This window comes from Lepidochelys olivacea (genome assembly GCF_965140295.1).
Source record: "Lepidochelys olivacea isolate rLepOli2 genome assembly, chromosome: 14".
Lineage (NCBI taxonomy): Eukaryota > Metazoa > Chordata > Testudines > Cheloniidae > Lepidochelys > Lepidochelys olivacea.
In genome coordinates, this window is record NC_140424.1 from 38,302,703 (window position 1) to 38,325,786 (window position 23,084).

General features: G+C 49.1%; 1 protein-coding gene across 1 annotated transcript; it reads right to left on the reverse strand.

Annotated features, from left to right (window-relative positions):
- Nucleotides 1-8,557: 8,557 nt before the first annotated feature.
- LOC311530869 (zinc finger protein RFP-like) lies at nucleotides 8,558-22,740 on the reverse strand. The gene is made up of 6 exons (XM_084647851.1): nucleotides 22,312-22,740; nucleotides 17,846-17,941; nucleotides 14,887-15,117; nucleotides 12,208-12,230; nucleotides 11,526-11,641; nucleotides 8,558-9,250 (listed from the first exon to the last, which is right to left on the reverse strand). Exons 1-6 carry the CDS (start codon nucleotides 22,717-22,719, stop codon nucleotides 8,685-8,687), a joined length of 1,440 nt encoding a protein of 479 aa, XP_084503977.1. The 5' UTR covers nucleotides 22,720-22,740; the 3' UTR covers nucleotides 8,558-8,684.
- Nucleotides 22,741-23,084: the final 344 nt, after the last annotated feature.

Sequence of the window (23,084 nt, forward strand, 5' to 3'; positions counted from 1 at the left end):
GGGCCCGAGCCCCGCGATCCTCCCCCCAGAGCCGCCCCCCAGCCGCTCCTGGGTCCTAGCGATCAACCCACCGATCTGCAGGCCCCTGCCCCAGACCCTGCCCCCTGGGGACCCCACCTGACCTGGGCGCGGGCAGCTTCTCCCAGCGCTATGCAGGCCTCCTGCCTCGAAGCCACAGGATCACTGCGGGGACAGAAAGGAGACGTGCAGAGCCCGGGGCGGGTGGAGAAGGGGGGTTTCTAGGGAGACTCCAGGTTGTTCCAGAGGATCCAGGGGTGACGGAGCCGGGGACACTCTGTGTGTGATCCGCTCTGGTAACAGACTGGCACAGGGAGCAGGTGGTCAGAGCTGGTCTCATCTCTCCACACCAGGCTCACTGGCGACCAGCCCTGGGCTTCCAGCTCGGATCCCTCCCCTCGCTCGGGTCATGGAGCTGTCATAGATTTGCCCCTGGGTTCCTCTGGTTACCTGTAGGTCTGGATGAACCCACCCCTGGGCTCTATTTAAACCCCTCTCGTGTCTGCCTCCTCTCAGGGATCCCCTCTGCCCATGTCCTGGCTGGCTCCCCGTGTGGGCACTGACTGCAGCTCCCCTTTGCGCACCTGGATGTCGGCAGCGAAGCTCCTGTTGCTCTGGGACAGGGACTGGTGCTCTGCCCGCTCAGGCTTGTCACCTGTTTCCCCCTCATCGTTTTCCGATTGTCACCAAAACCTCTCCAACGCATCATCAAGGATCTACAACCTATCCTGAAAGACGACCCATCACTCTCACAACTCTTGGGAGACAGGCCAGTCCTTGCCTACAGACAGCCCCGCAACCTGAAGCAAATACTCACCAGCAACCACACACCACACAACAGAACCACTAACCCAGGAACTTATCCTTGCAGCAAAGCCCATTGCCAACTGTGTCCACATATCTATTCAGGGGACACCATCATAGGGCCTAATCACATCAGCCACACTATCAGAGGCTCGTTCACCTGCACATCTACCAATGTGATATATGCCATCATGTGCCAGCAATGCCCCTCTGCCATGTACATTGGTCAAACTGGACAGTCTCTACGTAAAAGAATAAATGGACACAAATCAGATGTCAAGAATTATAACATTCATAAACCAGTCAGAGAACACTTCAATCTCTCTGGTCACTCGATCTCAGACCTAAAGGTTGCAATATTAAAACAAAAAGACTTCAAAAACAGACTCCAACGAGAGACTGCTGAATTGGAATTAATTTGCAAACTGGATACAATTAACGTAGGCTTGAATAGAGACTGGGAATGGATGGGTCATTACACAAAGTAAAACTATTTCCCCATGTTTATTTCCTCCCCTCCACTGCTCCTCGGATGTTCCTCTTAACCGCTGGAAATGGCCCACCTTGATTATCACTACAAAAGGTTTTCTCCCCCCCGCCCCGACCCCCGCTCTCTTGCTGGTAATAGCTCATCTTAAGTGATCACTCTCCTTACATTGTGTAAGATAACACCCATTTTTTCATGTTCTGTGTGTATATAAATCTCCTCACTGTATTTTCCACTGAATGCATCCGATGAAGTGAGCTGTAGCTTTCAAGAAAGCTTATGCTCAAATAAATTGGTTAGTCTCTAAGGTGCCACAAGTACTCCTTTTCTTTAAGGGCCTAACTGGCCCTTAAGACGCTGATATCTTCCCTCACTCAGGCCTGTTACCAGCCTGCTTATTTGTCCCCTTCCACTGAGTGTTGAAGGCCACTATAGCTGGCACAGAACAGCAGTCATGAGTGAAAGAAGAAAACGCCCCTCTGGGGCAGCACTCAGAAAAAGAAAGAAAGTGAAGGAAGCTTTTCTATCTAAGCAGGAAGGAGCTCTCCTGAGATACACAGACACAAATGTTCACGGTGAGCCTTCCGGCCCCAGTGAGGATGTGAGTGGTGAGGAGATGCCTGATCTTCCAGTTAGTCGGAGTGCAGGTGACCTGGCAGCTACTGCAGCATCCCTATCTCCATCTCAAATGGATGTAACCATGCACATTCCTGAAGAAAAGTGTAGATCAGAGAAAAGTGTGGTGGAGGCACAAGAAACAGCTGCTCCTGAGTTTAGTTCCTTAAGTCTAGATGATCCAGGACTGTGGACCCACTTGAGCAGTAGCCCGAGGGACCTCCTTGTACTGCATTGGCCTCAACAAGTGAAAAACTTCATGTTCCCCAAAGACAATGAAAAGAGAAGTTTCCATCCAACACTTTACTGGTGTGAAATCCCCAATGGTGACAAAGTGGAGAGGCCATGGCTTATGTACTCAAAAACCCAGAATGCTGCATACTGGTTTTGTTGCAAACTCTTTCCGTCTAATGTTCCAGCCACATTGGGTTCTGCAGAAACAAAGGACTGGAAAAATCTGGCTAGAAATCTGGCATGCCATGAGAAGGCAGCAAATCACCAGAGAGCATTCCATAGGTGGAAAGAGCATGAGATGAGACTAAAGGTTAAAGGCCACCATAGATGATCAGCATCAAGAGAAGATTGCATCAGAGTCTCTTTACTGGCAAAATGTTGTGAAAAAGGCTCATTGCCATTGTGAGAATGCTTGCTACCCAAAACCTAGCACTGTGTGGCACTTCAGATCAGCTGTATGTGCCAAACAATGGAAATTAACCTTAACTGATCTTAAAATTGTGGAGCTGATGGCTGAGTTTGATGCTGTATTCCAGAAGCAGCTAAGAAGTGTCACCACCCAAGAAACGTGTACACACCACTACCTTGGAAAAACAATTCAACATGAGATCATACAGTTACTGGCAACAAAAGTCAAACAGAAGATGGTGGCAGATCTGAAGTCAGCAAGATATTACCCTGTTATTCTGGACTGCACACCTGACATCAGCCATACAGAACAAATGACTTTAATGGTGCGTTTTGTAACAACAACAGAACCTAGTGAAAATGTCCCTGCAATGGTGACTGTCAGAGAGCATTTTCTAGAATTTATTGACATTGATGATACCACAGGAGCTGGTATGACAGATGTGCTTCTTAAAAAGCTGGAAGATATGGGAATTGCGATAGCTGACATGAGAGGTCAGGGCTACGATAATGGTGCCAACATGAGAGGAAAGAACAGAGGAGTGCAGACACGGATCCGAGAGTTAAACCCTCGAGCTTTTTTTGTCCCATGCAGTTCTTATTCATTGAATTTGGTGGTCAGTGATGCAGCATCAGCTTCTAGTGAGGCTGCTGAATTTTTTAATGTAATTCAAAGCGTCTATGTATTTTTCTCGGCATCAACTCATCGATGGCAAATTTTGAAGCAACATCTGGGAACATCCTCTCTGATACTGAAACCACTGTGTGCCACTGTGACGAAGCGGGACTGTTCGTAGTGTTTCCTCTGAATATTGTGGGGGTGCCTCAGTTTCCCCTAGGCAGTTCTTAAGTATCTAGGTGGTGGGATAAGGGCATATGATTGTTGCAGAGCCCTAGAGGGCAGGTATGTGCAGGGGTCTGGACACAGAGAATGGCCAACACCCTGTTTCCTGGCAACTGATGGCCTGGGCCCTTCCCCCCTGCAAGGTGAGAACTAAAGGGTTGGAGAACAAAGGAATCAGGTGACCTCCTGGCCCGGGAAATGGACAAAGCCCAGAAGAGGAGGGGCTGGAGGGAGTTTCAGTTTTGAGGCTGGCTGGGGACATGGAGTGAAGTACAGACGTGGTTGTCTGGCTCACTGCCCCCCAAAATGGACCCGGCTGAGGGGTCCTGGTCTCTGCACCTACAAGCTCTGTGTTAGACCGTGTTCCTGTCGTCTAATAAACCTCTGTTTTACTGGCGGGCTGAGAGTCACATCTGACTGCGGAGTTGGAGTGCAGGACCCTCTGGCTTCCCCAGGAGCCTGCCTGGGCGGACTCGCTGTGGGAAGCGCACGGTGTGGCAGAGGATGCTGAATGCTCTGAGGTCAGATCCAGGAAGGTGGAAGCTGTGTGAGCTGTGTGTCCTGCAGACAGTCTGCTCCCAGAAAGGAGACTTCCCCAGAGTCCTGACTGGCTTCGTAGGGAGCAGTTCCAGAGCATCACCCAGGGACTCCGTGACAGCCACACAATAGGAAAGTTGAGTGGAGGCGATAAAGCCTATCAAACACCAAATTGGGAAGATAGATGATGCCATAGTTGCTATTATGGAGGATAATGCTGTGACAGGAACTGTTTGTGGGAGAACAGTGGCAGAGGGAAATGGAATCACCAGAAACATACATAACTTCAAATTTCTGTGTAGCTTAGTGTTGTGGCATGACATAATGTGTGAAATAAATGTTGTAAGCAAGAGACTCCAAGGTGTTGACCTTGACATATCTGGAGCAATGGAACAACTGGACAAAACAAAGTCATACCTACAGTTTTATTGCTCAGATGAGGGATTTCAAAATGTTTGAAAAGTGCAGAGAAGTTGTTAGAGGAACTTGACACTGAAGCTATTTTCCCACCCATTCAAGGATACAAGAGTCACCGCAGAAGAAGACATTTTGATGACGAGGCACGGGATAATCCCATCAGAGACCCCAAACAACAATTCAAAGTTGAATTCTTTAACGAGGTGCTAGATTGTGCTATACAGTCAATTGAAGAACATTTCATGCAGCTCAAGGAACACAGCAGTATGTTTGGGATGTTGTATGATATTCCAAAACTCCTCACTGTCCCTGAAGAAGACCTACACCAGCAATACAGGGCACTAGAGACAGTGTTGACACATGATGACATGCGCGATATTGATGCGAGTGATTTAGGTGATGAACTGAAAGCCCTTTCAAGATCAACTCCAAAGGCTGTCCTGGAATATATGTGCACAAAGAAGATGACCCACCTCTTTCCAAATGCTTTTGTTGCTCTGTGCATACTTCTAACACTTCCTGTAGCAGTTGCCAGTGGAGAACGCAGCTTCTCCAAGCTGCAGTTAATAAAAACTCATCTGTGCTCCACAATAACACAGGAGAGGCTGGTCGGCCTTGCAACCATCTCAACAGAGCATGAGCTGGCCCAGACGGTGGAAGTTCCAGCAGGAAGCAGTTCAAATCTTTGCAGCCAAGAAGGCACGGAAAGCACCACTTTGATTATTCAAACAGACAAAAATGCCAGTGTTTACTCTGCAGACAAGAAAAGTTACATTTGCTGTTCAGGCGTTTAAAAGTTAAATGTTACTTAAAATTTTGGAACAAGGCATTTTAAGTTGTTAGTTCAACGCTACGAACTGCTGCCTGCACAATTTGTGACCTGTAGTTGCTACTGACATCTCTATTCTCCCTTTTACTGCCATGAAACAATTTGCTGCCTTTGCCTTTCCCCATCCTGCCGTCCAGAGGGAGCACTCCCATCGCAACTTGCTACCTGTCACCTTTCCCCATCCTCTACCTTTCCCCATCTCCTGGCCCAGGGGTAACAGAGCACGATGATGGGGGTTCCCCTATCACAGTAATGCTACCTCTCCCTTTCCTCATGGTCTGGTCCAGGGGCAGCGCGTTATGACAGATGGGGGCATTCCTGTCACCATTTGCTAGGAGTGTGACATTTCTATTTTAAATTTGGACACAAATAAAGTACCTCTGTGATTGGGAAATGTGTTCTACAGCATTAAACCTCAGGGCGAGTGTTTGTAAACCCCAGAATGAAGGAGGTGTTATTTCTTTATTAGTCTCAGTCCATTACAGATTAGAACACAGAGTTTAATCTGATCAGGGTTTAAATTCTTGTAGTGTATTTCGCGGAACCCCCCATGCCCTCCTCCAATATGCGATAAAAACTCCATCGGGGTTGAAAATATTTACCCGAGTTCCACTCCGGACAGCTCCAGCTGAATTTAAGCCCTGAATCTGAAAATCAACCCCCCTTTCGCCTGTCTCCCATTCTCATCCTCAGGGTTGGCTGCGGTGGCCCATGACTCCAACTCCTCCGGTAGCCATGGGGCTCGGGGGTGGCACGGCATCACCGCAGAGGACAGCATGCAGCTCCTTGTCAAATCAGCATGTCTGTGTAGCCGCATCAGAGCGACTGCTTCCCTCCCTCGCCTCCTGATACGCCTGGCGCAGCTCCGTGGCTGTCACATGGCAGGGCTGCGGGACCCTCTTCTAGCCCTTCTCCCCCATGCTCCGAGCAATCTGCTCATAGACGTCCACATTTCTACGCTGGATGAGAGCCGGGCCTGCACAGCCTCTCCTCCCCACAGACCCAGGAGCTCCACCACCCCCTGAGCGGTGCCGGCAGCAGAGCATTGGGAGCCTGGAGCCTGCTCAGCTGGGCAGTTGCTAGGTGAGCTCTCCATGCAGAGCAAAGAGGAAATGGAATTTCAAAAACTCCCAGTCCTTAAACAGGAGGGGCTTGTTCCTGTGACCCTGGCTGATGGGCAGCAGAGTTCAAAACAGTGACCAGAGTGGGTCACAATGGGGCATTGTGGGACACCTCCTGGAGGCCACTTAAGCTGATGTAGACAACGCAGCGTATACACTGCCACTGCGTTGACCTAACTATGTTGACGTAAGCGCCGGACCTCTCTTGGAGGGGGAGTTATTCATTCGACGTAGCAGGCGAGTTAGGTCGGTGGGAGGTACACTGTAGTCTGGACGCTGACATTATTAGGTCGGCGTTTAAGCTGCCAGACTTCGACCTAACTCTGTAGTGTAGACCAGGCCTTAGTTGCTTAAGTCCCTTTGTGAATCTGAGTCTTTCTTTTAATGTTGCTCAAATCCTCTCTCTTTCCAGTTTCGTAACTTGGAGACTTGTGTAAACAGTAGGGAAAAAATGACACCCAATGAAATCCATTTATTGGCTTTCCGGGGCACAGTTTTAAGGTATGATCTCGGAGGCTGAAGAGAAAAGAAAGGGAAGATTTTCTCAGTGAAAGAATAATTGAACATGAAGATTGGGGTCTTGTTATCAGCATCGTAAAGTGCCACTTGCTCTGATAAACCCTGATCTTTGTGAGTCTTATGCTCAGAGTCACAGAAGTCTGTGGGTAGGTGAGAGCCTGGAATTGGTTCCAGCAGAATCTCAGAGCCCAGATGCCCTCTTCAGGTTTTACACAGAACCATCTCTTTCTCTTCACTAAAAAGAAAAGGAGGACTTGTGGCACCTTAGAGACTAACCAATTTATTTGAGCATGAGCTTTCGTGAGCTACAGCTCACTTCATCGGATGCATACTGTGGAAACTGCAGCAGATATTATATACACACAGAGATCATGAAACAATACCTCCTCCCACCCCACTGTCCTGCTGGTAATAGCTTATCTAAAGTGATCATCAAGTTGGGCCATTTCCAGCACAAATCCAGGTTTTCTCACCCTCCAGCCCCCTACACACAAACTCACTCTCCTGCTGGTAATAGCCCATCCAAAGTGACAACTCTCTTCACAATGTGCATGATAATCAAGGTGGGCCATTTCCTGCAGAAATCCAGGTTCTCTCACCCCCTCACCCCCCTCCAAAAACCACACACACAAACTCACTCTCCTGCTGGTAATAGCTCATCCAAAGTGACCACTCTCCCTACAATGTGCATGGTAATCAAGGTGGATTTCTTTGCTTTTAGAGCTTTCGCTTACAGTTACCCAGCTGCTTTTCTTCAAGCCCCTTCAAGGCATTTGCTGGTGGGTCTGTCTAGCCTTTCAGGACAGAGCCGTACAGATCTAATACCCTTGTGACAAAGTCCAAGACCAGAAGATTGAAATAAACTTTATTCTGGGAATTTACTCATCTGAATCTACAGCATCCAAATAACGAAACAGAGCAAAATAGGAGCATTGAGCTGGGGAATAGGAGGGAGAGGGAAACCCCACTATGGTTTTTATATTCAGAAGTAAAGAGCAGAGGACTTTGATGGATGACCTGAAATGAGTCAGAACTTAGGCCAGGTCTACACTATAAACTTCCATTGGTAGAACTATATCGCTCAGGGCTGTGACAAATCCACACCCCTCAGTGAACGCAGTCGTACCGACTGAACTCCTGGGGTAGACAGCGGTACGTTGACGGGAGAGCTTCTCCCCTGGACATAGCTACCACCTCTCAGAGGTGGATTAACTACACTGATGGGAGAAGCTCTCCTGTTGGCACAGGAGCGTCTTCACTTAAGCATTACAGCGGCGGAGCAGCACCGGTGCATTTGTTCTGCTGCAGTATTTTAAGTGTAGACCTGCCCTAAGACAGGCGGGCTCTGCTGTGACCCTGAGAGTGGCTCCTGGTTGGCCAGTTTTTGTGTGCCTGGAGGATCACAGAGTTACAGAGACAGGCATGTAAGAGGGTCAGGAAACTCCTGTCACCAGTATAATGCTAAGCAAGTAAGTCTTGTCCTCTCTCATCATTTTATTGTGAGTCTCGCAGCACTTGGTGTTTTTCTTAAAGTCCCAGCAGCTGGAGTAGGTAGATTGCAAGGCAACCTCAGATTATATTACAGATAAATTTCCTGCCTTCACATTTGTGTAGCAAAGATTGAAAATCGGAAACAAGAACACCCCAAAAGCTGGGAAACCAGACGGCAAAGAAAATGACACAATATTTAAAAAGATGTTGCAGCCAATCTCATGATTCTGGGGGGCCTGACACACTTTTTGAATGCTTCAGGCTGGCAAGACTGTGATTAGAATGGCAAAGTGTGATAGCTGTAATTTATATATTACCTATGTCTTTGCTCTACTTTAGATAGCTCATATTGAGTGATCCCTACTCCTCTGTCACAGGGATTAACAATATGTCGGCCAGTGAACACATAACGGTATGCTTACCAGTGAACTCAAATTCTACACGCCGGCTCCCAAAGAAGGGGATGATCTTCCCAGGGAAAGAGGATGTGAAAGTAAAGATCGTCTCTCTGCCGGAAGATGTAACGTCATAAAATGTAACTTCCTCCCCTTCATAATCCAGATAAAGCCCAATGTTACTGGGGCTACGAGGTAGGGCCAGAGCAGTCTCAGGGGAGGTGAGGGCCGAGTACTCATTCCCTGTACTCTGCAAAGCCCAGATCCCCTCCTCTGGTGTACGGCTTTTCGCTCCCTCATGTATCACAGACTCTTTGGCAATGCCCAAAACCCAATTACGTTTGTTCCCCACTTCCACTTGCCAGTAACACCTCCCTGAGGTGAAGCCCTTATAGCCCAGCACACAGGCAGCAGGGTAAAACCTGTTCTGTGTCACTAAATATCCCGTGTCTTGGTATTTCTGTATCACACTCTCATCTGTGGACACGACTGAACAGGGAATCCCCAGGTCTGGATCCGGAGTGGCCTGCACTGCACGAGGGGAGAGAGAGGCAGGAGGAGAGTGTTAAGTACCCAAAGCACCTCCCACCCGCCGATCAGCTCCTCCCCGTCCCACCCAGCGCCTTCCTCCTGCCACGGATCCATTGTTCAGCGGTGGGCAGGAGGTTCTGGGGCGGGGGGGGGGGGGAAGAGGGAGGAGTGGGGGCAGAAAGAGGCAGGGAAGGGGGCAGAATGGAGCGGGGCAGGAAGAGATGGGGCAGGGGTGGGGGCTTGGGGGAAGGGGTGGAGTGGGGGTGGGGCCCGGGGCAGAGCAACAGTCAAGCACCCTCTTGGGAACTGGGGAAGTCGGCACCTCTGTGCAGGCTAAACCACTCCAGTGCTGAGAGTGAGAGAGTCTGAGGCCAGAAGGGACCATCAGGTCATCTAATCTGACCCCCGTATATCACAGGCCACCAACTCCACCCAGCACCCACCTAACGCAACAACCAATATTAGCCCAAAGCCTGACAGCCTACAGCCGACCGTGCTATGATGTGCCACAGGCAGAGAAGAGGAGGCACCGAGGGTCACCAGTGCCCGAGGCCCCCGCAATGCAGGGAAATGATTCGGTGAGATACCCCCAGATAATCCTGGCACATCACCCGCAGCCACATGCTGCGGAGGAAGGTGAAAAGCCTCCCCCCGAATGCCACTGCCAGCTTGACCTGAGGGAAAATAGCCCTCCAGTGCCTTTCCCCCAATTCGCCTGTGAAAGACAGACCGGGTACCCCACGAATCACTGGGAAAGAAACTCAGAATAGCTGGTCAGCCAGGGGATGTGCTCCCAGAGTCCTAGAGCCACAGCAGCACCCGTGAGGACCCAGTAAGTGAGGTCAGGCTCAGCAGCATGGCTCCTTGCACCCAGCCCAGGCTAACCTGGGTGCTGAGCCCCAGGGTTCACTCTGCAGTGCAGACAGACCCTTACGGGCAGAGCTCAGCCCTGGGGGAGGCTAGGACCATTTCTCATGCTCCCCAGTAGCCTGGCTGGGGTGGGCCCTGAGTGTCAGTCCTGGGGAGCTGCCTGTTGGCTGAAGCTGAGCAGGAAATTCCCCATGGTTCCCGCCAGGCATCAAGGAGGTACTGTTAGGAGGGTGTGAGAAACTGGGATTTTTTTCAATTTTTTAATGAAGCCTATATATGCCTCAGTTTCCCAATATGCAACGTTGTTACCCAGTGGGTGACAAAAATACCGCAAAAATAGAGATGATGAGGAATTTTAGGCACCTACAAGGTTTGGTTGCAGCTAAGTGGGGGTCTTTGTGAATCCCAGTGTGGTCTAATTCTGGGACTGAGGTGCCTAAAATGGCAAGTAGACCCCCTCACCCCAAGTCCTTTTGTGAATCTAGCCCATACCCTTTCTCTCTGCATTTGAGCTCAGTTCATAGGGCCGGGTCTCAAGAGAAAGGAAGGATTGGAAGAGAGGTGATTTCATGTTGTCTTGACTCTGGTGACATTTCTACCGTTAATTAATGTAACCGTGATTGAGAGAGACCAGCTTTGGAGCTTACTCAGAGCTCTTCTTCAGGTCCATGTAGCTCAAAAACTTGTCTCTGTCACCAACAGGAGTTGGTCCAATAAAAGCTATGACCTCCCCCACCCTGTCTAATATCCTGGGGCTGACATGGCTGTCGCAGCACGGCATGGAACCGTGCTGTAATTCTGAGAGACAGCCCAAAGGAAAAGACCACAGAACGAGAGGCAGATCGGAATGGGGAGACCTTTCCAGTGAGACCAAACTAAAGTGAAATCATCGTCCAAAATATATTGTCCATCTCCTGCCTTACTCCAACGATCTCAAAGCACTCGGTGGCATTCACTAATTAGCACAACAAGGTAGGTTGGCCATTATTTCCTCCTTTTTCAAGATGGAGGAACTTGAGGTACAGAGTCTGGGATTTTCAAAAGGGCTGAGGCCACGTGGTGGCCAACTCCCATTGACAGTCAGAGAGAGATGGGGCCTAAATCCCTTAGGTCCCTCGAAAAATCCCAGCCATGGAGGTGAAATTCAACATTTTCTAAAACATCTGGTGATTGTGTGTCTCTGAAATGCTGAGTGGCCAATTTTGACACCCATGGTTGGGTCTGAGACAATCCAAGTGGAGGCCTGGCAAACTGGCATCAGCCCTGAGCCCTCCCCATCCCACCCACAGACGTCTAGCTGTGACGAGCTGAGAACTAATAGGCCAGAGTCCATCTCCTTCCACAGTCAGAGGCACATCTCGATGTGCCATCGCCATATCATGAGCCCAAATAACTGTTAAGTTACCTCTGAATTTCTTCAGAGCCTCCTGTAGACAAACATTTCTTTGGGAAGAGACGCCAACTCTCTCGCTCACATCCTGTGGCACAGCCATTGGTTTCTCGAACTTCACCTTCTCACACCTGGGGGGGGGGGGGAGAAGGGGGAAACACCCTAAATCTTTTCTTTCTTGAGAATGAGCTACCAGAGGCTGCTCTCTTGTGGGCTCAATGAGAGCCTCTAACTCCCACTGGTGAGACAATTCATCTCCTCACTGGAGTTTTTAAATGCCTAGCTCCTCCAATGGGAGTTAAAGAGAGTAAGGGGTCCACAGGCTGCCCCTCAGAGAGAAGGGCCTAATCTCATGGGAAAGGATGCTCCAGTGGTTAAGGGGTTGCTGTAGGACTCTGGAAACCTATGTTCCACTCCCTGCTCTGCCACAGCCTCCCTGCATGACCTTGGGCAAGTCACTTAAGGCTTGATTTTTAAAGGTGCCTCCTGGGATTTTCAAAAGCACCTAACCAAGTCAGGCTCCCAACTGCCACTGATCACAATGGGAGGTGCCTAACTCGCTTAGCTGCTTTGGAAAACCCCACCAAGTGCCTAGCTACGTCTCAGGTGACTAAATGCCCTGCAAAATCTGACCCTGGGGGGAAAGTCCCCTTCTAGCACCACGACGCGTGAGGGGGAGTGGGAAGGAGTCACGTACCTGCTCCAGGTGCTTTTGATGTCCTAGAAAAGAGAAAGAGTTCAGTCCCAAGTGCCACAAGATGCGGATCGCTTCTGCTCTGCAGGGGATTTGCTTTGCCATCCCTAGTTGAGCTCGAGATGCAGTTCTCTGCTGTTCGCAACTTCAAAAGTCCATTCACAGATTTCGATGGAATGGGACCCCTAAGCACACACCATGACTGTGGGTTTTCTCCTTCTAAATTCTATGGCATTTGCTCAAACAGACTGATCAGACGCATGAATCCTTGACTGCCACATGCAACTGCTGTGTCCAAAGTGTTTGCCTTTCTGCATGTATGCAATTCTGCTCAGCAGTTCTGGAAGCTGGATTCATTCTCATTTCTTAATAGGCCCTGCAAAGAACTTTGCTTTCCTAATCTCTCACTTCCTAGAAAGTGGAGTTGTGCCTTTTATTGCTTTCATATCGTTAGGGCCCTTCATTTTCAGTTTTTATTTTAGTTAATTTTTCCTGGGATTTTATCAGTGTTTATTACCACAATAAAAACAGGTGCAAATCAGTGCAGAAAACTATTAAGTTTTCTGGTTAAATATCGGGGTTTGTTTTGGTGGATGGAAAGACAGGGAGAAAAAGTATTCAGTAGATGAATGCTTTGAATTCTGTTCATCCCTGTGGTTTGCTGCAGAACTAAAACAGAACTCAAAGCACAAGGGCCCCCCTGAGTTTAAGAAAACAATATATCTGAAATCCCCAAATAAAACGTTTCATTTGAACAAACAGGTTACTGGTGTAGAATCATAGAATATCAGGGTTGGAAGGGACCTCAGGAGGTCATCTAGTTCAACCCCCTGCTCAAAGCAGGACCACTCCCCAGCTAAATCATCCCAGCCAGGGCTTTGTCAAGCCTGACCCTAAAAGCCTCTAAGGAAGAAGATTCCACCACCTCCCTAGGTAACCCATTCCAGTGCTTCACCACCCTCCTACTGAAAAAGATTTTCCTAATATCCAACCTAAACTTCCCCCACTGCAACTTCAGACCATTACTCCTTGTTCTGGCATCTGGTTACCACTGAGAACAGTCTAGATCCATCCTCTTTGGAACCCCCTTTCAGGTAATTGAAAGCAGCTATCAAAAAATCCTCCCCCATTCTGCTCTTCTGCAGACTAAGCAATCCCAGTTCCCTCAGCCTCTTCTCATAAGTCATGTGCTCCAGCCCCCTAATCATTTTTGTAGCCCTCCGCTGGACTCTTTCCAATTTTTCCACATCCTTCTTGTAGCGGGGGGCCCAAAACTGGACACGGTACTCCAAGTGAGGTCTCACCAATGCCGAATAGATGGGAATGATCACGTCCCTCAATCTGCTGGCAATGCCCCTACTTATACAGCCCAAAATGCCGTTGGACTTCTTCACAACAAGGGCAGATTGTTGACTCATATCCAGCTTCTCGTCCACTGTAACCCCTAGGTCCTTTTCTGCAGAACTGCTGCCTAGCCATTCGGTCCCTAGTTTGTAGCAGTGCCTGGGATTCTTCTGTCCTAAGTGCACTTGTCCTTGTTGAACCTCATCAGATTTCTTTTGGCCCAATCCTCTAATTTGTCTAGGTCCCTCTGTATCCTATCCCTGCCCTCCAGCATATCTACCCCTCCTCCCAGTTTAGTGTCATCTGCAGGTGCAATTGCTGAGGGTGCAATCCACACCATCCTCCAGATCATTAATGAAGATATGGAACAAAACCGGCCCCAGGACTGACCCTTGGGGCACTCTGCTTGACACTGGCTGCCAACTAGATATGGAGCCATCGATCACTACCTGTTGAGCCCGACAATCTAGTCAGCTTTCTATCCACCTTCTAGTCCATTCATCCAGCCCATACTTCTTTAACTTGCTGGCAAGAATGCTGTGGGAGACCGTAGCAAAAGCTTTGCTTAGAACGATTAGTCTATAAATATTCACCTTCGATAATTGGGCCACACCATTTGCAGCGCATACGCGCAGCTTCATCCTTCTCTCCTGTTGTTGTTTCTTTAGCCCTTTTGAATACTTCCTTGTGTTCTGAAACGTATTCTGAGGTAGATTTTCATTTTCTTCCCATTTTAGTGCGTCAAATCTTGAACCCATTGTCCACTAACAGTTTGAAATGTGTACTTGGTGGGCGTGTGATTTATCAGTCGGTTCAGACGCACACGCACTTCAGAGCTTGCGTGCGTGCCTGTTGGTTTATTGTGTGCATCTGCTAGACAATACGTTCTTTCTTCAGCAGGCAGCTGTGCATATACACACAGACTAATGTATTATCGGAATACAGAGATCTCATGCAATGTATTGTATTTTCTTAATTAAACAAGTTTTTTGTATATATTTGAATGATAAAAAAGTAGGATGAAAATCAGAAAAACCTCAATAATACTTTTTTGTAAAACCCAGAAATTTTTTGGTAAAAATTCGTTTAAACTGAAAATGAAGGGGCTTACACAGGATGTCTCAAAAAGGCCTGAACCATCTGCCTTTAAAACAGCAAAACTGTTTCCACATTGGAAATATTAGAAATGTCACATTTTGTTTTCCCTCACTTCGCTGAAGGACACACTGACAGTCTCCATTGTGGAGTAGGACCTCTCCAAGAACTTAATAAACTCCAAAGCTAATCAATCAGAATCTCTCCCTTCCCTGGGCAGGGATCTGGGTGTCTCTGTCTCACCTGCAGGAATTCACTTGTTGGCTGCTGACACTTCTCTTCTATCTCACTGATCAAGTCACCGAGACGGGAAATCTTTTCAGACAGTTTGGTGACATTTTCATCCTGTATCTTCACAATTTCCTTGTCCAGCTCTTCCAGTTGGGCCAGCAGGAGTCGCTCTTGCTCATCCAGGAACTGCCGCAGTTGCTCAAATTCAGACATGATCTTCTGCCTCTCAGCTTCTATCTTTCCCTATAATGAAGGGACACAAACAGGAAAGGACAGATCAAGGACAAGGGTTGCCAGATGTCCAGTTTTCAACTGGGAAGTCCAGTCAAAAGGGAAACCTGGCAGTGTCCGGTCGGCACTGCTGACTGGACATGAGAAGTCCGGTTACCCACAGTAACAGGCTTCCACCACCAGAGGGCGAGACGAGCAGCAGCTGCTGCTGGAGCCTGGAGGAGCACTCAGGGATGGCTCCATGGGGGGGAGAAAAGTAGCGGCATCTCCCCCATCCTGCTCCAATCACCCCTCCACCCCTGGAGCGTGGCTCTCCCTCTCCCACCCTGCCCCAGTCACCTCCACCACACCCCTAGAGCTCTGCTCAGCTGGCAGGGGGAGGGAGGTGGAGAGAGCAGCAAGCGACAGTGGGAGAGGGACAGAGGAGTGGGGGGCGGGGCCTCGAGGGAAAGTGGCGGCAGGGCACAGGGCAGGTTCCGGTGCTCAGCATCCGGTTTTCACAAATGAGAAAGTTGGACATCCCAGACTCTCCCCATGTCCCTGATAGGAACAGTTCTTAGAGCCCTCTTTTCATATCAACCTACTACAAACACATGGTTGAGATTTCAGGAGAATATGCCTGACAGTCTCTCAGCTGGCCTGAATGAACAACATGTTCCGAAGTGCCTTCGGGACGTACGCCTCCAGTTCCCATTTTCAAAAGGTCACTTTGGATGCTAAGGAGCCTAAGTTTCTTTGAAAGTGACTTTTGAAAATAGGACAGCTCTCCCTGCATTTTAAGCCCCTAAATACCTTTGAGAATCTGGCCCTTAGCCACTTGCAAAATTGTTAACCCTAGGCTCCAAAATCACTTAGGCACTTCTGAAAATGGCACCCAATCTCTCTAAAATGATGAGTTTTCAGGTCTGAGTGGCTTAGTATATTCTGTTGATCATCTAGAATCTTCCAATAGCAGAAAGGTTGGAAGGGGGGAGGTCTGACTCAGAATCAGAAATACATTGGCAAAGAGTTGTGGAGAAGACTGAAGAAGGAAAGGGTTCTGCTGGTTATCCACATAAAACACCAGTTACAAAACACACCATGCAAAATGCTTCTTCTCCAGTTTTTGCATGTTTCATCTGGCATTCTGTTAATTACACTGTTCCAGAGGAAACCAGTTGTGCCTGGTGGAGATTCAGGAGGAAGATTTCTGAGATACAAAACAGCCACTGGGTGCCTAAGTCCTACTGACAGTCCATGTGAATTAGGCACCTAATCACCATACGTGCCTTTGAAAACCTCCCCTGAAATCAGTGTTTGTAGCTGGATGTGTGGGGAATAAGATCAGTGCTTTAAGTTGAAACTGGAAGCCAGTGGAGGAATGAGCCCAGAGGGATGATAAACAAAGATAAACATGATCACACCCTGCAAGGGTGTCTCAACAAGAGACAAAGTGCTTGAGGTTATCAAGATGATGTTTAAAAAAAACGTGAACGGTACAGAGCAGAACAGTGGTTCTCAAACTTTTTTACTGGCGACCCCTTTCACATAGCAAGCCTCTGAGTGTGACCCCCCCTAATAAATTAAAAACACTTTTGAATATTTTTAACACCATTATAAATGCTGGAGGAAAAGCGGGGTTTGGGGTGGAGGTTGACAGCTCACGACCCCCCATGTAATAACCATGCGACCCCCCGAGGGGTCCCGACCCCCAGTTTGAGAACCCCTGGAGTAGACGTTTCTGGATACCAGGGAATAATGTACGGATTATCAAGAGGAGCGAAGTTCGGTTTCAGATCGAGTGGCGTAAGGAATACATACTCTGCAATATCCCCGATTGGGGGTAAGAGGTTAAGGGGTCAAAGTACAGACATTGAGACATGAGGGTGCGTTGTTCATATAATAGGTATGTTCAGGTGTGGTATATAATGGGTGGATACAATCATGAGGATGGATTGACCCTCATTTTGTGAGATTTAATGTTCAGTGAGTTTATGGTTCCAGTTCATATGGTCCAACGGACAAAGTCTCTCGGTCCCCAATACATCACAGCTAACCCTGATCTGAGCTTGACCTTGCTCCCAGTTAGCACATTTTATCTCAGTTTAACTGGACAAGGTGAACCCTACACACCACACTAGGGTCAAATTAAACTAGGTTCAAAATGTTTGCCTGTGAGGGCCTTGCACCAGAACAAAGACATTACATTAAAAAGTGATTTGAGGTACATCTGTCCTACACAAATGTTGTGGTGGTGTGTAGAGGACGTACACTATATGCACCCGCTAACATGGGCATAAATAGCAGTGTAGATGGCGAGGCATGGCTTAAGCAAGTAGAGTTGCAATATGCCTGAACCCTCTGGGTATAAACCCTACACACAGGGCTCTATACACCCCCAAGCAGGGCCTCCCCCATCTACACTGAGTGTCCCGCTGCTTCCCCAGTGCCAGAGCCTTTCCCCACCACAGGAAAAGGCTCCAGGGAGTGGGGGAAGGCTCCGGCCGCTCTGCTGCCTCCCCCTGCTGGAGTCTTTTATTCACACATGTAGCTACACATGACAGTGTGGACACAGCCTGTTTCTCACTGTGCTGTGTGGCTACACATACCCTACAGGATGCCCCCAGTGGTGTGCCGTGTAGATGTAGCCATAGCTAAATCAAAGCAGTGCTGCGTGTAGACCAGGGCTGACACTCTCCCCACAGAGAGAAATATCACCCCTGACTGATGTAACTTCTGGACCATAACAATGGGGACCTACCAGATATTCCTGGCTTTGCGTCTCTGCATCCTGTTTCCACTCCAGAAGTTCTCCTCTCTCTTGCTTCAGTGTGTTCAACTGGGTTTGAATTTGTTCCTGAGGCAAGAAAAACAATGTTTGGGGTGGAGGGGAAGGTCAACCTGCTAAGGTGTCTGTCCTCTGTGCAATTTATATACATTGCAGTGCTGATTTCATTATCTGAAGCTGGGATTTTCAAAGAAGTCTCATGAAGTTGGGTTCTCAACTACCATTGATTTTCCATCTCCCTCTCAAGTTGCTCTAGGACGGTGCTCATGGCAATGTCACAACTGACTCTTGAGAGGTGGGAGACTCAAATCTCTTCTCCTCACCAGGCAGAGGGAGAACTTGAACTGGAGTCTCCCACATACAAGGTGAGTGCCCTACCCCCAGGCTAATGGTTATGAAGAAAGTCTTCAACCTAGGGGTGACAGTGGATGAGAAGCTGGATATGAGTCAGCAGTGTGCCCTTGTTGCCAAGAAGGCCAATGGCATTTTGGGATGTATAAGTAGGGGCATAGCGAGCAGATCGAGGGACGTGATCGTTCCCCTCTATTCGACATTGGTGAGGCCTCATCTGGAGTAGTGTGTCCAGTTTTGGGCCCCACACTACAAGAAGGTTGTGGATAAATTGGAGAGAGTCCAGCGAAGGGCAACAAAAATGATTAGGGGTCTGGAACACATGACTTATGAGGAGAGGCTGAGGGAACTGGATTGTTTAGTCTGCAGAAGAGAAGAATGAGGCGGGATTTGATAGCTGCTTTCAACTACCTGAGAGGTGGTTCCAGAGAGGAAGGTTCTAGACTATTCTCAGTGGTAGAAGAGGATAGGACAAGTAGTAATGGTCTCAGGTTACAGTGGGAGAGGTTTAGGTTGGATATTAGGAAAAACTTTTTCACTAGGAGGGTGGTCAAACACTGGAATGCGTTACCTAGGGAGGTGGTAGAATCTCCTTCCTCAGAAGTTTTTAAGGTCAGGCTTGACAAAGCCCTGGCTGGGATGATTTAATTGGGGATTGGTCCTGCTTTGAGCAGGGGGTTGGACTAGATGACATCCTGAGGTCCCTTCCAACCCTGATATTCTAGGATTCTATGATTCTTCCCCGGCCACGTTGTGCGGAGCAACACAGGTGCAGAACTCCATCTTGCATGAAACAGCTTAGGTAGCTAAGCCACTCGACTCCAGGAGAGGGGTTCCCAGGTGTGGATCAGAGACAGGCCCATTCCTACACCAAACTCTGGGGGAGTTGGGGCTTAGGACACACCCCTCTCATCAGTATCTCCGGCGGGCTAGTCTCCCCAGCTAGCATGCTGGCTTTTGTGGATGCCTCTCTCCCCCCAAATGCCTAATTCAGGATTTGTTGTTCCAAACTGTACCAGATGACCGGAGGATAGCTGATGGAAAGCCAGCTTTTTTAAAAAGGCTCCAGAGGAAATCCTGGCAATTACAGGCCGGCAACCGTAAGGGCTTGTCTGATTGTCAGATGCTGGGACTGGGCAACAGGGAATTAATCCTTTGGTAACTGCCGGGTTCTGTTCATTTCCTCTGGGGCACCTGGCATTGGCCACTGTTGGAAGACACGATACTGGGCTACATGGACCACTGGTCTGACTCAGTGCAGCCGTTCTTATGTCCTTAGTGATTTTCTAGGTGTCTAAAAGTTAGGCATTGCAGTGCTGAGCATCACAACACCCAAGTGCATTTGGGGATTCGGGCCTAAATCTCCTTTGCAAATGGGACTTCGGCTCTAAAGTCAGTTGGTGCTCTTGAAAATGTGCTCGAAGGATCTTCTTCTGTAATTCCCCGGGGGTGAGGTGTTGCAGAGCCAGAGAGAGGATTTAAAAGGACAGCTCCCATTCATTTCATGGCAGCTGGGCATCTCAGGCCCCATTCTCAGCCCTGCTTCCTTTCCTTCTATGCTGTATATGTCATGCTGCCAGGGAAGAGAGAGGCCTTTGGGGGCACCAGACCTAATATAGAGACCTAGGGACTCTGTCTAGAACAGCCCTTTGCATCCAGCGAATCCTCCAAGTGCTGCAGGGCAAAGGGTTGAAGTCGTATCCATTTTGCAGCAGTGTAGGGTAGGGTGCCCTGCTCCCATGCAATGACAGAGAAAACTATATGAAGAAAGCTGAACATCAGAGAGTTAAAGCTGAGCAACTTAAAGGGAAGGGAGTTTTGGTAGGAATGTTTAACACACTTTTAAAAAAAAATAGTACATTAAACTCCGGTGCCTAATGAACACTTGGGAGAAAGAGACTCCTGGTTAAAAATCCAACACACTCACAAGGTGCATAAATATTATGCTCGATTGTTCGGCATGGGGGAAAGGGCTTGTTCAACATGGTCCTGGGAATCAGCCATTTTCTTCCTTTAATCTTATTGTGGCACTACTACAGCCCACTTTGTCCTTACAGCTAGCGTGGCGTACAGCACAGCGGATTCTGCCCCGAGGGGATTGCTCTGTCCAGCAGGTTTTTTAAGGTTTCAGTCCACTTGGGCTTCATGGGCCCTAAAATGTTGCAAAACTTCAAAGGTTGTATGGGCAGGACGTGAGCCACTGGTTCAGGGAGGCTAACCCCCAGTCCAGCCCCTTCTGCCAGAGGCCCCCCCAGACCAACCGCGGGGGAAGAGCTGCAGATCCCCGGCAGGAAGCAAGAGGGAGTCTGGGGGTGGAGGGGGCCACGCAGGGCTCTGCCTCCCCTGGCCCGTCATATACCTGTCGCCCATGATTTCTGCTTCAGGAGCAGCGAAGTGACCATCCTTCAGCAAACCCAGGAAAACGGGAATTCATCATCCTGGTTTTTCCTTGAGGAAAAAGTTACGCAGATTAACCTTTGTTTCTTAAACACAAATCTTTCAGGGCACCTTATGCGACAGAAAGTAGCAGAGAACAAACTCCTTGAGAACACTGCTGACCATGTGTTATTTTCCTGTGGCTTGCCTGAAAGCAGCGGTCATCAGCTGTGAAATGCTCAAGCTGGGGCGCTACGCCTCCAGTCTGCAGCTGTGCTGACATGTTGGTAATGTGACGGTAGAGAACTGCATGACAGGAGTGATGAGAGGCGGTGTGGTCGAGTGGCTAGGGTACTAGGATGGGCATGGGGAGGCCAGGGTTTAATTCCTGGCTCTCCTACTGAGCTGCTTTGTGAGCTTGGTTAAGTCACTGCCGCTTCTGTGCCTCTGTTTCCCTCCCACTCCTTTGATTTGTCTCCGAGCATGCCCACCAGATCAGGCCCCGTAGAGGAGAGAAGCAGAATGCCTGGTTTTCCCCAGCTCATGGATTGCTCTGGGTGTGGCCAGGAGACAGGCAGCCAGATGCCATGGGGGGCAGCTGTGCACATGCCCAGAGACAGAAACACAGGCACTGAAAGAAGTTGTACCCTGAATACACAGGCACTGAGTGAGTCTGAGCTCCTCCATAATGACAGGTTTCAGAGGAGCAGCCGTGTTAGTCTGTATTCGCAAAAAGAAAAGGAGGACTTGTGGCACCTTAGAGACTAACCAATTGATTTGAGCATAAGCTTTCGTGAGCTGCAGCTCACTTCATCGGATGCATAAAAGTGGATTATCATACACATTGTAAGGAGAGTGATCACTGTAGATAAGCTATTACCAGCAGGAGAGTGGGTGGGGAGAGAAAACCTTTTGAAGTGATAAACACCCATTTTTTCATGCTCTGTGTGTATAAAAACATCCTCACTGCATTTTCCACTTTTATGCATCCGATGAAGTGAGCTGCAGCTCACGAAAGCTTATGCTCAAATCAATTGGTTAGTCTCTAAGGTGCCACAAGTCCTCCTTTTCTTTTTGGGCTCCTACAGGAATTCTGGGGATTGCAGTGGAGCCGAAAACTGGCATTTAGGTGCCTAAACTCCAGATTTATCCACTTAAATCTGGGGTATAGACACCTTAAGTACCTTTCAGAATCCCCAGCCTTTGTCTATCTTGACTGTTTACATCAGTGGTCCCCAAACTGGAGCACGGAGGAACATTTGAGGGAGCATGGCAGGGCCAAGGCCAGCCCCCACAAGGGGCAGGAAGGGAGTGCCACTCAGATCTGCTATGGCCCCCTTGGCCCTGGCTCCTACCCCAGCTCCACTCCCAGCCCCAGTCTTGACCCTGGCTCTGCTCCCAACCCCAGTTTGAGCCCCCGACTCCCGGCCCAGCCCCACTTCCAACCCCAAGACACCCCCACAGCTGTGGCCCCAGCCTCTGACTGTGGCCCCACTCACAGCTCCTAACCGCAGCTGCGGGTGGGGGGCCATAGCCAGGGTAAGGGAGAGCCTGAGGGGAAAAATTTGGGGACCACTGGTTTAGACTCTCTGTGTGTTTGTACAGAGCCTCGCACAACAAGGGCCCTGATCTCGGTGCCTTTAGGAGCTATTGTAATACAAATTGCAAACATGCCCAAACCGAAGTAATTACCCTGCACAGCAGATTCCTACCTTGTAGGCCTGGGCAGCCTCCTCTGTGGGGACCACCCTGTGAGTACGGTGAGCCTGGGACTCTCTGCAGATCACACAGATGAGCATTTGGTCCTGGTTACAGAAGAGTTTGAAAGGCTCCTGGTGCACCTTGCACCAACCTTCTCCTGCTGCTGTTTGGAAACTCAGCTGCTTGGCTATTTCTACAAAGTTCCCCAGTTGTCTGTTCGGCCTGAGGGTCCTCTGGGGAAAGGTCTCTCTGCACTGAGGACAGGAGACAGCTGTATTCGATCCCTCCCAGCACTGGGCGATGCAGGCTTGGCAGAAACTGTGCCCGCAATCTAAAAACACGGGATCCTTATAAAAACTCAGACAGATGGAGCAAGTTGCTTCATCTCGGAAGCTTTTCAGAGGATTCACTGCAGCCATGGCTCCCTGCAGACAGTGTCACAGGGATCTAAGATGTGGCTTAACCCCAACAGGGCGTTTTTCACGTGGCTTCTTTGGGGGCTTTTTTGGCTAATTTTTTTTTTTTTAAATGTCCTGCCGGAGAACATGATTGGCTCCCTGTTGCCCAATCCCTCTCCCAACACCCAAAGCAAGGAGAGGGGAAGAAACCAGGACTCTGAGACTGACAGTGCCCAGGGCCAATGGGGGAGAGGCCAGTGCGACAGGTCAGCCCGATAGGGCATTACAGATGAAGGAGGGAACCTGGAATCCAGCTCAGTCAGCTGTGGGTTGGGTTCCTCTTCCCTAAGTGAGGTCCTCGGGTGAGAGTGTTGCATGCATGCGTG

Coding starts and splice junctions, on each gene's coding strand:
- LOC311530869 (XM_084647851.1), bottom strand. CDS start 22,719: ATGGCTGCAGTGAATCCTCTGAAAAGCTTCCGAGATGAAGCAACTTGC. Junction 11,642..12,207: donor ATCAAAAGCACCTGGAGCAG/GTACGTGACTCC, acceptor CCCCCCCCCCAG/GTGTGAGAAGGTGAAGTTCG. Junction 9,251..11,525: donor GGCTCTGAAGAAATTCAGAG/GTAACTTAACAG, acceptor CCCCTCGTGCAG/TGCAGGCCACTCCGGATCCA.